The following is a 14,900-nucleotide window of genomic DNA, read 5'->3' on the forward strand; positions in this document are numbered from 1 at the left end:
TAATAAATCATATGTTCAGAGCTCAGGCAGGCACATCATGCATGTGTATAACATGACGTATAATCTGTGGCTTGGTTCACTATTTTGAGTTATATACCTTGCCCGTTTGGGGGGCTCCGTGCTCTCATCCGGGTCGTGGAAGACAAATGCCCCGGGTTTGGGCTGCAACATGTTGGAGGGTATGGATTTGTTTTCTGTTTTCTAGCTGTGAAACAGCCATCGGCTGGATTGTGTTGTGGTTTGTCAGGAGCGGATATCATGTCTGGTACTGTTGTCGCTGATATTGCTTGGCGACAGAAATCGCTTGTAAGCGCATGCAATTCTCGTACACCTAAGATGAACATAACATTTTTTCCGTTAGCTCTCCCCTTAGATGTGGAAAGGGCCTCACCCAGGGACCAGCATTTTTTTTGTTCCAAGAGCTGGCAACTCTAACTACTTCATCTTTTATCCTTTTCCTACAAAATTCCTTTGGTTAGGAGGGAAAAGCCTTCAATACCAGGGACTAGTCTATTTTTAGAAGCAACCTCATATAAAATATACATACAGGAGAGTGGGGAGGGGGAACCTAAGCAAAACCACTCCCATTCCTGCAGCAAGCCTGTTAAGTGTTCGTAATAAAATTTCTCTTTCTTTCTTTCTTTCTTTCTTTCTTTCTTTCTTTCTTTCCATCAGGCAGATTCTCAGGCAACAGGCATGCAACTGGAATGGCCTTTGAGGCCATTACTGTTATGTACTGAAGTTCTCACCCTGGCCACCAGGAGTATCATGTAAATAGTTTTCACTCAGATCCATGTCAGTTATTTTAGGCGGGAAACCCTGGGTTGTTGTTGCTACAGTGTTGACAGCCGGCGGCTGAGCTGTTTGCTGTTCAGTTCTGTTCCAGCTTACTTATAAAGAGCTGCTTTGAAGAATCGCTGTGTTGTTTCCTATGTCTACCCACTATTCAACAATTACCATTTAAAAAATATAGCTTAAAGTCATTTCTTGTACTTTATGCCATGTATGTGTGTGTGTACAGTGGTGCCCCGCAAGACGAATGCCTCGCAAGACGAAAAACTTGCTAGACGAAAGGGTTTTCCGTTTTTTGAGTCGTTCCGCAAGACGAATTTACCTATGGGTTTGCTTCGCAAGACGAAACGTCTTGCAAGTTCTTGCGAGTTTGTTTCCTTTTTCTTAAAGCCGCTAAGCCGCTAAGCCGCTAATAGCCGTGCTTCGCAAGACGAAAAAACCGCAAGACGAAGAGACTCGCGGAACGGATTAATTTCGTCTTGCGAGGCACCACTGTATTCACAATGCCTCCCACTTCCTCCTAGGTCGTGTACTCACTATACCTTTAAAGCACACTCAAAACACATCCTTACCCTCAAAGAATTCTGGGCACTGTAGTTTTCGCTGCGCAGAGCTGCAATACCTAGCAACCCTGAACAAAAATACAGTCCCCAGAATTCTGTGAGGGAAATAATGTGTTTCAAGTGGCTTTAAAGGTGTAGCGTGTGCACAGCCCCAATGCCAATTACTGAGAGCCTAAGCTGATGATTTTATTTTATTTTAATTTTATTTTAGGGTGGAGGTGGGACATTGGTATAACCGCAAGATAAGCGTGCAGGGCAGGTGTACACTCCTTCTCCTGGATTAATCATTGGGGAGCCTTGGGGAGAAGTTGATCTTTCCCCACCATCAACTGTTGGCATCTCTATTGGAGAGGACTGTGCCACATTTTCAGAAGCCTGGCTGCAGAGGAAAAAGCAGAGAGGAGAGGAAGAATTTGTTGGGACCATTGTGCGCTGTGTAACTTTTGAAGAATGAAGTGCTTGTTACTCAGATGGGGGGCAGGCTTGCTTTACCAGTATTTTGCTCAAAAATAGGCAGCGCTGTTTCAAAGGACTGAAAAAGGGCTTTATCTCACGCCTGGACTTAATATAGTCCATGTAGCTCATCGCCCTCAGCTAAGCTGCGATCAGCACTGGCAAAGGTTCAGTTTATGAAGAGCCCGTTTCTGCAAAACACAAGAGGACAAATGCTGAAAGCAATCAGCCTGGAGATGATACTCTTCTGTCGACGGCACGCCACAAGTGTCTGTGCCGTCAAGAGTCATATGACCAAATGAAAGCCTATGGTCAAGTCGAAAAGGTATCTTTCTTTGCGTTGCTGTGGAGATCCGCAAGAGAGCTTCTTCTCAGGTAAGTGACTGGAGGTTTCCCTCATTTCCACCACTCCCACTCACTCTCTCTCTCTCTGTTTTTTGCGCAGATGAAATCATGCAACAGGAGATCAGGCCTCTCGTTGCTGTGGATATCATAGAACAGCTTCACCGGCAGTTTGCTATTCTGTCAGGTAAGGGTTGGTCTTCATTTGTTTTATAGCTCTTGGTAGAACGCACCCCTTTAATTGCCCGTTGACAGCTAACCAGGAGAAGCTCTGTTGCAGCTGCTAGGTAGGGTCAGGGGCAAAATTGGGTTTGGTTTGCATTTCACTGCAAACCTACCTAATTCTGTACTTCCTGAAACAGCATGCAAATTCAGTTTGCGATAGGTGACAGGGATACATGAGCCGAAACACAGATATCAGTTGATGTTCGAGTCCCTCTGAATTTCATAATGCAGTTCCTCGACCAAAAAAATGTACCCAGAACAGCATATGTTTGGGGGTAAACATGTGTAAAAACCCACACTGGTGAAAATAAAATAGAACAATGCATTATATTGGGGAAACCGCTTGTAAAAATACGTATATTTGGCAGAATTGCATTAAGATGTGCAGGACGCGGGTGGCGCTGTGGGTAAAAGCCTCAGCGCCTAGGGCTTGTCGATCGAAAGGTCGGCGGTTCGAATCCCCGCAGCGGGGTGCGCTCCCGTTATTCGGTCCCAGCGCCTGCCAACCTAGCAGTTCAAAAGCACTCCCGGGTGCAAGTAGATAAATAGGGACCGCTTACTAGCGGGAAGGTAAACGGCGTTTCCGTGTGCGGCTCTGGCTCGCCAGAGCAGCGATGTCACGCTGGCCACGTGACCCGGAAGTGTCTCCAGACAGCGCTGGCCCCTGGCCTCTTGAGTGAGATGGACGCACAACCCTAGAGTCTGGCAAGACTGGCCCGTACGGGCAGGGGTACCTTTACCTTTACCTTTACCTTTATTAAAAGAAAAGGACCCTAAAATGTTGATGAATTTTTGTGAGGCCCTTGTTTTAAAACATTATAAACTGATGCAATAATGTGGGTGGGGGAGGGAGGTTAATGGTTTGTTTTGTCATTGTTTTTATTATGTATCTGAGATCGACAGATGAAGGGCAGTAAAATAATAATAATAATAATAATAATAATAATAATAATAATAATAATAATAATGCAGAAATGTGAAAAACTGTCCCTACAACCAAAGTCCTGGGTCTCTTGAGCCTCATACCCTAAAATTTAAGGAAAGGGCCTGGGAGCTCTGGAATGGGGAGAAGAACCCAGGTTTCAGCTGAGCAGGTGAGTTGCTTCTTCTGTTGTTTAACAGAAGAATTAGAGGTGAGGATGAGTTGCAGTGAGTGTGGTGCAAATGTGCCTCAATCTTTCCTCATATGGCTCAGTTTCCAGACCCTTGAGCATCTTGGTCGCTCTCCTCTGCTTACATCCCAGCCGGTCCATATCCTTCAGAAACTGCGGTGCCCAGAATTAATGTATTATTATATTAATATTTAAATGTATGTATGTGTGTTTCTAATGTACATAAGGCCTCTGTGAAAAAGATGTATAGCTGGAAGTTAGAGTGAAGCTGTTGCTAAAGCCTTGGTAGATTTTTCCTTCTTCCCATTTCAACATCTTGTAATAACAGCCTGGAATTATGTGCAAATGAGTCCAGTGTGCAGTCTGCACCTATATGACTGATCCCATTATGCACACCAGGAGCTTCTGAGACAAACTGTCACCAAAGATATTAGAGGGGATTTCGTTTCCTTGGCTAGCTTTCTTTCCTTTTGTCTTGGAAGTCGACTTAGCCCCCTGTTTTCCCCTTTAACGGAAAAAGGGAAAGCCATATATATATAGCCGGGATGAATGGATCTAGAGCTCACTCTATCTGCTAAAACCCAGAACTGGAATGCCCAAGGAATGCCCGGAGCTCAAAAGCCTAAAAACCATGTTTACCTAAGGGATTTTTACATTTTAGCCCAAAACTGAAAGTGCAGGAAGCAGTGATGGAATCAGAAAGGAAGGGACTGAGATGCATGTCCTTTCTTCCGTTCTGATGTGCTCTTCTTGATGGTATACTCTTCCCTCACTTGAGAAGCAGTCTGCTCCAGGGGCAGCTGTAGAGGCTCAGCTTCTGTGTGAGAAAAGAATCCCAGAGACTTGGGACTGCCAGCAATATCTGCTTGCAGACCGGGCAAGTGCGAAGTAAGCCGACACACACACACAAGCAGTGTTGATCCAAGCTGTAAGCACACTGGAATATCCCTGCCAGGTTGTATCAAAAGCCTGTCTAGTCCAGCATCCTCTTTCCCATATTGGTTAGCCGGGTGCCCCTGGGAAGCCCACAAACAGGGCACCAGCGCAATAGCCATTCCCAGCATCTGGTGTCGAGAGGCATGCTGCCACTAATCCTGGACTTAGTATTTAGCCATCATGACTCACAGAGCAATAGCACTGTAGAGTTGGTCACCCAGTCCAGCTCCCTGCAATGCAGGAATCACAGTTAAAGAATCCCTGGTGAATGGCCATCCAATCTCTGTTTGAAAACCTCCAAGGAAGGAGAATCTACGGCCTTCCGAGAGAGTCCGTATTTTTGTTTCCTCTTCTGTTCGGAATGTTTCATACTTTTCTCTTACTGGAAAGAGTCTGTTCCCTTGGAGCAACAGAAAATAAGGGCCATATTATTATTATTATTATTATTATTATTATTATTATTATTATTATTATTATTAATTATCTCTCAAAGGATCTGTTGATGGCATTTTACCATTGTACTGTTGAGAGTGTATTAACTTATGGTCTCTGTGTGTGGTTTGGGAGCGGCACAGTCAGGGAAAAAACAATGCTGTCCAGGGTTGTCAAGACTGCGGAGAGAATAATTGGGTGCACTCTTCCCACCTTGGATCAAATCTACACTTTCAGGTGCCATAAGAAAGCTGCAGAGATAGTACAGGATAGTGCGCACCCCGGAAATGATCTCTTTCAGCTTCTGCCTTCTGGAAGAAGGTACAGGGTTATAAAGATTAGGACTAGCTGCCTGAGAAACAGTTTCTATTCAAATGTGATCTTGGTTTTAAACGCAGTGTAAGGTAGTCTCTATGGGAGTATACTGTATTTAATTATGGGGTATCAGAGTTTGTAGGGGGCTAACCAGGCTGGGATACAGTGGTGCCTCGCAAGACGAAATTAATCCGTTCCGCGAGTCTCTTCGTCTTGCGTTTTTTTCGTCTTGCGAAGCACGGCTATTAGCGGCTTAGCAGCTATTAACGGCTTAGCGGCTTAGTGGCTATTAACGGCTTAGTGGCTTTAAGAAAAAGGAAACAAACTCGCAAGAACTCGCAAGACGTTTCGTCTTGCGAAGCAAGCCCATAGGGAAATTTGTCTTGCGGAACGACTCAAAAAACGGAAAACCCTTTCGTCTAGCGAGTTTTTCGTCTTGCGAGGCATTCGTCTTGCGGGGCACCACTGTAGCTGGGATAGCAGGCTTGTAGGTTTCTGAATGTCTGATGTAGATTTTCAATTTCGTTGTATGGGACAACGACAATAAAGATTATTGTACCATATCAACATATGTATACCACCCTATACCTGCAGGTCTCAGGGTAGTTACAATATGAAAACACAAAATACAGAATAAAAATAAAAGCAAGAACAACCCAATAATCACCCCACTCCTCAACACATTTTAAAAGGGCCTTGGATGTCAATCAGCCAAACGCCTGGTTAAAGAGGAACATTTTTGCCTGGTTCCTAAAGGTGTACAGTGGTACCTCGGGATGCGAACGGAGCACAAGACGGAACGCAAGACAGCGGAACGGTGTGTCCGCGCGTGTGCGGGTCGCGTTTCGCCGCTTCCGCGCATGCGCGCGATGTCATTTTGAGTGTCTGCGCATGCGCAAGCGGCGAAACCTGGAAGTAACACCATTTGTTACTTCTGGGTTGCCGCGGAGCGCAACTCGAACATGCTCAATCTGAAGCACATTCAACTCGAGGTATGACTGTACAGCATCGTTTGTATGCAAGAGTGATTTGTGGGCATTGATAGCCTTATTCTCTTCAGAATTCATCTAATCCTCTTGTAAAACCATCTAAGTTGCTGTCCCTCACTAATCTTGTGGGGGCAGCTTCAATAGTTTAGCTATGCACTGTGTGAAGAAGCCCCTACCTCCTTTAGCCTTCTGGCTCACCTGAGTTCCAGGGAGTGGGCAACTTTACTGTCCATGAATTTCTGAATGAGTCATGAGACACAATGCTTATGGGTATAATTCATTTTGCCAGAGATTCCAGACCATTCCACTTTTGCAGTTTCAGAGAAAAGGTATCCCTTTTTACATTTTAAGCCAGCGGTGGGGAACCTCAGGCCTACAGACATAACTAGTGCCCGCCACACCTCCCTATTTCATCCGCAAGGCTGTTATAGCCAAGCCACGACAGCTTCCCCTTCCCCTGACATAATATATTTGCCAAAATGGAGTTTGCAGGTACCAGCAATCAGCTGATTGGCAGCACCTTCAAAGGTGCACCTTGCACAGCATTTTGCAAGCATGGAAAAACAGCTGGTTTTTGGTACTTGCGTAGCGCTGTGGATGGCGCTTTGCAAACCCCGGTGATAAGCAGATTGTCTGGGCTTGCAAAGCACCATCCGCAGAGCTATAGAAGTGCTGCATTGGGGCACATGGTTTCAAACTGTGGAGACAAAAACAGGTTACCTGTCAGACTTGGCCTGTGAGCTCTGGTAAGGGAGATTAATTATCCTGATCCTCAGCCCTGGTGAAAGGGATCTGTATCTTTTATACATCCCCCCCCATAGCCATAACTCCCCCCCCCCCGAATGTCCTTTTTAGTAAAATACATGGGAATCACTACTGTAAGTAATCTACTGTTGATATTTGAGCAAAGGAAATCAAATCCGTTTTTGTTTTTTTAAAGTGCATTATGCCTCTAGGAATCTAGAAAACAAAAGATGTAGATGACTGCAGGTTTTTGACCGTTGAGAAATCTGCAGGAATTTGCATAATCTGAGCACAATAAGCACTGCAGCAAAGCTCGTTTTAATTCATTTCCCCCTAAGACAGGCAGAGAGAGAGACAAATGAGAGAAGATTGAGGTTTGACAGCTGCGTGATCTGCTTCCTCCATCAGCTATCGTTGATGGACATCTTTTGTTAACTGGCTAGATGCAGAGAGCGATCTGAGAAGCTGCTTTGCTAAATGTGTCAATTTAGCTCCGGGCCTTGGTCCTGGGTGCGAATGCCAGTTCAGCCTAGGTGATGGCTAAACTGTTTTGGCCAACATGCCAAAGATAAATTCTGAAGTCTGAGCTGAGGTAATGCCACTGTGGAGCGGGCAAAGGACTCAAGCTTTGCCTGCATTGGTGACCCATGTAAAAAGGTAAAAGACCCCTGGATGGTTAAGTCCAGTCAAAGGCGACTATGGAGTTGCAACGCTCACCTCGCTTTCAGGAAGATGGAGCCAGCGTTTGTCCACAGACAGCTTTCTGGGTCATGTGGCCAGCATGACTAAACCGCTTCTGGCGCAATGGGACACTGTGATGGAAGCCAGAGCGCACGGAAACACCATTTACCTTCCTGCCACAGTGTTACCTATTCATCTACTTGCACTGGCATGCTTTTGAACTGCTAGGTTGGCAGGACAGAGCAATGGGAGCTCACCCTGTCGCAGGGATTCGAACCGCTGACCTTCTGATTGGCAAGCCCAAGAGGCTCAGTGGTTTAGACCACAGCGTCACCCGCGTCCATATATATGTGTGTGTGGCCATGTAAGGGCTTATCCACTCTTACCATTTGACCCACTCTTTCCAGGCACAGGTCTGTGGTTTAAAGCTCCATGTCCAAGCATGTTTGGGGGTTATTTTTTGCCCCAGAGCCTTCCCCGAGAAAACCTGCTGTGACCCATCTCTGCCTCTTGGCCATCTTCCCCTCCAGCCTTGGAGTCTGAATTGCTCTCTGCCACAGCCTCTCTCCTGCTCACTAAGCCCTGGTACATCTTCAGATTCTGACACCTTCTCCTCCCAGTCCTTCTCCCCATCACTTGCTGGGCTCCGAGCCTTCTTCCCTGGGGAGTTCCCCACCAGGTACCTTCCACCACTCCTTGGCCCCCAGCCATGACAACAAGGGCCCTAGGTAACTCAGAAACTCAGCTTCTACAGAATTTTTTCCTGTGCGCTAATCAAGAGATTAATATGTATGTGTTTGTAACAGTAAGAATGCTTTGTGAGAGAAAGTTAAGAAGAGCAGCAACAATAACTGTTGTTGTTGTTGTTGTTGTTGTTGTTGTTGTTATATTTCTCTCACCCTGAGGGGCCCATGGCAACAAATAACTAAACAGTGAAAGTAATACAATATTTTTAAAAATATTTTGAAATGGAAGAATCAAGTATATATTTGCATGGCTCTTTCTAAACTGAACAGTTACATGAAAGTAAGGGCAGCAAAACACAGATGAAATTGATTTTTGGTAGAACAGAAACCTTTTACTGGATTTTGGCAGAGCGTAGCTCTTGCTTCTGTCAATGTGCACATTTATTTAGGTTATTATAATGTTAAATTTATTGGGCATTAGCCATGCAAGTCTATTGGAAATAGTGCCAACTTGATATCACTAATTTCAAAGGATGTGCTCTTGAGTACAATTTTGCGTTTAGAACATTCCTTTTTAGTGTTATATAAAAGCACCTCTCTGTTCTGTAATTATCAAGGTGTGTGTGAATAACACAAGTATGATCTATTCCTGATCTTTTGCATTTCCCACTCCCCCCGCCCCCCCCCCCGGGCCAGAACATTACCTTTCTTCTCCACAAGGTGTCACTGATTCCCCTCCCATTGAAGATTGTTTGGCACCAAAGCCATTTCACTGCCATACGTAATTAAAGTCTGCTCCACGTATTACAATCTTCCCCATGTGAAAACACTCTACTGCAAGAAATAGTGTCAAACCGTTGTGCAGATGTGGGGTCTGCGCATGCATGTGTTTAACTGCAGGCACGCACGGCTATGCACAGGCTAAGAAACTAAGGCCAGTCATGGTTCCTCGGGGCATATGCTACGTGTAAATATGTGAAATCTTCACATGGGGAGCATGTTCAAATGTACTGTGTGGTGCGATTTGAAGTCAGAACATCTTTGGCTGTTAAATGCGCTCAAATACAGGCAGAATTGGGGTGGGTGTTTCCTGTATTTGCATTTATAATTTATGTCTATAGGTAGATGCATGGAATTTATATACCAGCTTAAGTGCCATGGCTTCCCTCCGCAAACCCTGGTAACTGTAGCTTGATAAGTAAACTGAACACCAGGGATGCAGGAGAAATTCAGTGTGGTTCGCATTCTGTGCCAACAAATGCCTCTATACAAACAGAAACCTGATAGTTGTTACCTTCCCCTCCCTTATAAAAATTGCTTTAGAAATGAGACATTTTGGAGTGGAGAAGTAGCAGGTGGGAGCAGGGGCTTAATGCTCCACACCCCCCCCCCCAAATATCCTCCATTCCAAATTGCCCCCCTCCAAAAAATGGCTTTTGCTGAAGAATAGGAATGGGCTGTCATGGTTCAGTTAAATGAGTTTCCATTTAAGGTGGGGGGGGGTGTGATTTCATGGGGACTCCTTTTGTACAGGTGGCATGTGGCCCTTGACAGAAATAAAAGTTGTCCACCCCAGCGGTGAGGTGTGTATAGGGTTATGATCCTTGTTCCCAGCTGAAACAGAACCTTAGTTCTTAACTGCATTTGCTTTCGTTGGTCTCTTACCACGCTTGCCCTCATCTCCTTCCCTGTAAGCACTTACCGGTAGATTATACGTTCCTCAGGCAGGATAATTCACCCCAAGAGCAAATTTCCAGGGCACTGCAGTCGATTCACAAATAATAATCAGAAGAGTTCTTGGCTAGTGGGAAAAGTTGATGTATGTTGTTTTCGTTTTGTGAATGACACCAATTTGATGAAACGCTGTTGGCAGGGGAGAACTGACCGCTGTGATCTGAGGTCCACTCTCTCTTGCAGGAGGAAGAGGGAAAGATGGTGCACCCATCATCACCTTCCCCGAGTACGCAGGTTTCAGCGAGATCCCTGATGAAGATTTTCTGAACGTCGTGACGTATTTGACTAGCATCCCCAGGTAAGTCTGGCGCCAGTCTCCTCGATGGCTTGTGGGCCCAAATTAGCTCACCGCTTTCTCCGGGGCAAGCCCAAATGAACACCTTCTCGCACCTCCCATTTTGGCGTATTTCCCCTCTGACGCCCAAAACCCACACAGCCTAGGGCAGGGGTCAGCAACTTTTTTCAGCCGTGGGCTGGTCCACCGTCCCTCAGACCATGTGGTAGGCCAGACTATATGTTGAAGGGAAAAAATGAACAAATTCCTATGGCTCACAAATAACCCAGAGGTGCATTTTAAATAAAGGGACACACTCTCCTCATGTAAAAGCATGCTGATTCCTGGACCATCCATGGGCCAGATTGAGAAGGTGATTGGGCCGCATCTGGCCCACAGGCCTTAGGTTGCCTACCCCTGGCCTAGGGTGCTGGCCTAGGAGCTGGGAGCCCAGGGTTCACATCCCCACGATGCTCACTGGGTGGCCTTGGGCCAGTCACTGCCTCTCAGCCTAGCCCACCTCACAGGGCTGTTGTGAGGATAAAAACGCATGCCCCCTGAACATGAGCTCCTTGGAGGAAAAGTGGGGTTTAAATATAATACTAAATAAATGAAATAAAAGTAATTTTCATATGTGATTCTCCTTTGGGGAGCTTGGTTTATAGTGAGTAAAAAAACAACAACTATTGGGATGATGTCTGCCTATATCTTTTGCGAGAGGAGAATTGTGTAATTGAACAAATGTCAGATTGAATATGGCATTTGTGTATAAATATATCCCCGTATACATATTTGGCAATGCAACTGAGGAAGATAACCACCCAAGGAGCTTCATTTCAGGAAGAAGTATTGTTGATGAGCTTTGCCTATAGCGTTTATAAAATCAAAATTCGGAAGAGGCTGAGTTTGTTGCTGGTGAATGTGGGAGCCGCCTTTGCAATTTCTGTGTTTACGTATTTGATAACACACTTTGGAGCTACGTTAACGGTTTCTGCAACTTTACCTGCTGTGGAGCTTTGGTGTGTTGTGCAATTTAATTTGCCCTGTTAGTGTAGCTGCGTGTTAATGGATGCAAGACGCGAGGCTGTCACCAAAAAATGTGTCTCCATGTTGAGTTATTCCTTGCAAATGTGTACAATCACCTCATAGAAACATAGAGTTGGAAGGGACTACGAGGGTCATCTAGTCCAGCCCCCTGACATGCAAGAATCTTTCACCCCACATGGGGCTCAAACCCACAAACCTGAATTTAAGTCTCATGCTCTACCAACTGAGCTATCCCAGCTTTTGAGAGCTGGTTTGGTGTAGCGGTTAGAGTGTGGGACTAGGACCTGGGAGACCAGGGTTCAAATCCTGACACAGCCATGAAGCTCACTGGGTGACCTTAGGTGAGTCCCTGCCTCATAGCCTAACCTATGTCACAGGGTTGATGCGGTGATTAAATGAGATGGGGAAGAGCCACGTACACCACCTCAAGCTCTTTGGAGGAAAAGGCGGGAAATAAATGAAACAAACAAATCATTACGTTGGTCTTTCCTTCCCTCCATCATCATCGTTATTAGCTTTTCATACGCCACTTTTCCAAATTAAATAAGTTGGAGCTCTTGTTATTAAATACACCAAGAAAAAAGCACTGTCTATTGATTTGTGAGTAGGGACCACTCCCAGTATTGAAACTTACACTGGCCTGAGTTCTTGGTGTACTTTTCCAAATTATGCTCAAAGCATCTCAGAAGAACAGTAAACAAATAGGTGCAACAGAAACAACCATTCATAATATCATATTTAAATCCACATTTGGAAGCTAAAAAAAATGATTAAAAGTTTCCCCAAACATCATGGGCTGCTGCTGGCAATGGCAGAAAAAATCAGTTTGAGCCCAGGTGAGTAAGGGGGCTTTATGGCAGGGGCTTAATTTGGAAAAGAGTCGTTGAGATGTCACAGACAGGTGAGTGGCAGCAGGGCTTTTTCTTAATGTACTGTATTGGATTTCCCCCAGAAAGGGTAAATTGGATTAAACCAGGAAATAATATGGGCTGGCATGTTGATATAAACAATGTCATGTGGATGCTAGAAGAAACTTCCATGCGTGAGAAGCACCCATACCATAATAAGCACCCATCTGAAAGCAGCTGAGATAGGACAGAAAATTCGACATAGGATACTCTTTTCTGTGACAGCTCTGTGTCATGAGTAAGGTGCAGTTCTGCCATAAGATTGTGATTTTATATATATGTATGTTGACAGCTGTATGGATACATCACTAACTCTTGGATTTGATTTTTTAAATACCGGTATCCTGATGTAACAGGAGTGTGTGGTTCGGCTTTGTGTGAAATTCTGCTAATAGTCTCTATATAGTGAACAATGCCTGAGAGGTTTTAATGTGTTGACCACATTTTTAGTAGCTTGCACTGCTTCCATTTCCATTGTGGTTGGCAGATTGCCCACAGGCCGGCCTTACCATTAGACAGAGGGAGGTGGCTGCCTCAGGCGGCAGCTGCTGGATTGGTTTTGGAGGACAGAGCTGTGTGTAGGGGCCTGCCCTGTGCCTCCTAAAAAAGTCTGATTCCTCTAGATACGGTGGAGGGTAATGTAAGATTCAACTGCTGGTCTGGTTGGCTTTTGTAGGGCAGCTGGGGATCTTGTCCTTTGCCTCAGACAGCAAAATGTCTTGACACAGCACCGCTGGTTACAATTGTACATTTCCTCTGTGCCACATAGCTCCACTGGCGGAGGAAGAGGGGGACGGGGGGAGCGCACCGCCCCCAGCACCATGATCCCAGTGGGGTGCCATCGCGGCTCCACCACATGTGTGCTGGGCGCCATGCCCCCAGGACATGTGCCACACCCCTGCGGGTGGCATGACATGCCCCTGGGACACGTGACACGCCCCCCAGGACGCACGCCAGCCATGCCCCCGCCTGCTCTCCGCCCCAGTGCCGGAGCATGAAGCTCCACCACTGCATAGCTCAGTACCAAAAAAAGGATGGTTGGATGTCATCATGACATCACCACAGAAGGGAATTCCTGGGCCACCATATTTAATAGGATCTACTATTTATTCTGGAAAGTAGTTTGTCTCTTCACTATTCATTTGGACACTTCTTTAAGATATTATAACCAAATTTTGCATGATGGTTCCTGAGATCATCAACGAACAGGATTTTATCCAATTTGAATCCAATTGGATGCCCGGTTTGGGCAGAGGGAGGCAAAGGGTAGTCCTCTCTGCAGGCGTTGGGGGGATTTGCCTGACAGGTGGCGCAGCATGGCCCTGCTTGGCTCCAGTGGGGTGGGGTATCACTTCGGTGGCAGCGGCGGCAAGGACTGGGCTCGCAAGGCAGGCTTTATTCACCCTCTGTGACCTGCCTAGCGTGCCCTGGGCACCAGCAAACAATGCTACGCCACTGCCTAAGAGTCAAGAAGCAGGCGAGTGAGGGGCCTTTCCCTGTCCATAGCTTTTCTTGCTCCAAATAAGCCCATCAAAAGATTTTAATTTTTTTTCTGCTGCAGGGTTAAATGCTCACACATTTGATTTTGTTTTGAGCACTATGGTGGGGAAAAGCTGCTGGGATCTGAAGAAGAGAAACGTGAGAGCAGGGAATTTTGTTAGGCATCCCTTTCCCTCCCCTTTGCTTCTCCACTCTAAATGATTTCCCGGGGCACAAGCCATTGGCAGTGCATATGGAGGTCCTGGGCTGCCCAGACAACAAGACCCCCATCTTGGCCTCACTGATGTGGTCCAAAGGAAAGCACAGCGATATGTTTGGCACCAGTTGGGTGCAGGAGTTGCCAGAAGGGGGCGTACAAGGCACCATCCAACCGTCTTAAGGTGGTTTACAGTATAAATATCAAAAAGAACCCAATAGGCCCACAGGATATTGTGACATTCACTACACTGTGGCTTTGAAGCATGCACAACAGTGACATTGATCAGATGGCTATATATACGGTACTTTAAAGAAGAGGCATAACCCCAAATGAGAGGGGGGGTGTTCTAATGTGCATGGCTAGGGAAGGAGATGTAGGGCTAGGACCAAATCCAGAGAGATGGGTAGAATTCTGCTTCCACCCCAGCTGGTGCCTTTATCATTCAGATGTACCAATCTTCTCCAGTGTTTCTGTTGGGACTCGTCTTTAGTTCAGGGGAAATACCTCCAGTTGCTAAATTAACTCCAAGTAGGTGGGGTTTTCCCCCAATTAAAGATTGCCCTTGCCTGGGGCCACCGAGCAATGTCATAGCTTTCTGCCCTGCTCACTGGGCAGCTCTGACGGATTTCAGCATGTGAGCACAATGTTTGATCGGGGCACAAAATCCGGTGTACGTAGGCCTGTGAGTAGTACAATCTGTCTTACAGAGAAAGAACCCCAGGAAACGACCTGCAGTTTGGTCCTACATGTAGCAGATTTCACATGTGTACAGTGGTGCCTCGCAAGACGAAATTAATTCGTTCCGCGAGTTTTGTCGTCTTGCGATTTTTTTCGTCTTGCGAAGCACGGCGTCGGGAAAGTTTCGGAAAAGCTTCAAAAATCACCAAAGTCTTTAAAAACCTCAAAAAAGGCTACCACACCGCGTTCTATGAGTTGCTCCTCAAAGTCAAGTCGCAACTGTATTAACG

At 45.9% G+C, this 14,900-nt stretch overlaps 1 protein-coding gene across 8 annotated transcripts in view; it reads left to right on the forward strand.

Annotated features, from left to right (window-relative positions):
* Positions 1 to 14,900, forward strand: part of MCF2L2 (MCF.2 cell line derived transforming sequence-like 2) — a 224,741-nt gene that overhangs the window by 42,306 nt on the left and 167,535 nt on the right. For all 8 annotated transcript variants that reach the window (XM_077929727.1, XM_077929726.1, XM_077929730.1 and 5 more), the window contains exons 2-3: positions 2,254 to 2,337; positions 10,188 to 10,302. In XM_077929727.1, coding sequence (XP_077785853.1) covers positions 2,254 to 2,337; positions 10,188 to 10,302 — 199 coding nt within the window. The remainder of the gene's footprint in view (positions 1 to 2,253; positions 2,338 to 10,187; positions 10,303 to 14,900) is intronic.

This window comes from Podarcis muralis, chromosome 6 (assembly GCF_964188315.1).
Source record: "Podarcis muralis chromosome 6, rPodMur119.hap1.1, whole genome shotgun sequence".
Lineage (NCBI taxonomy): Eukaryota > Metazoa > Chordata > Lepidosauria > Squamata > Lacertidae > Podarcis > Podarcis muralis.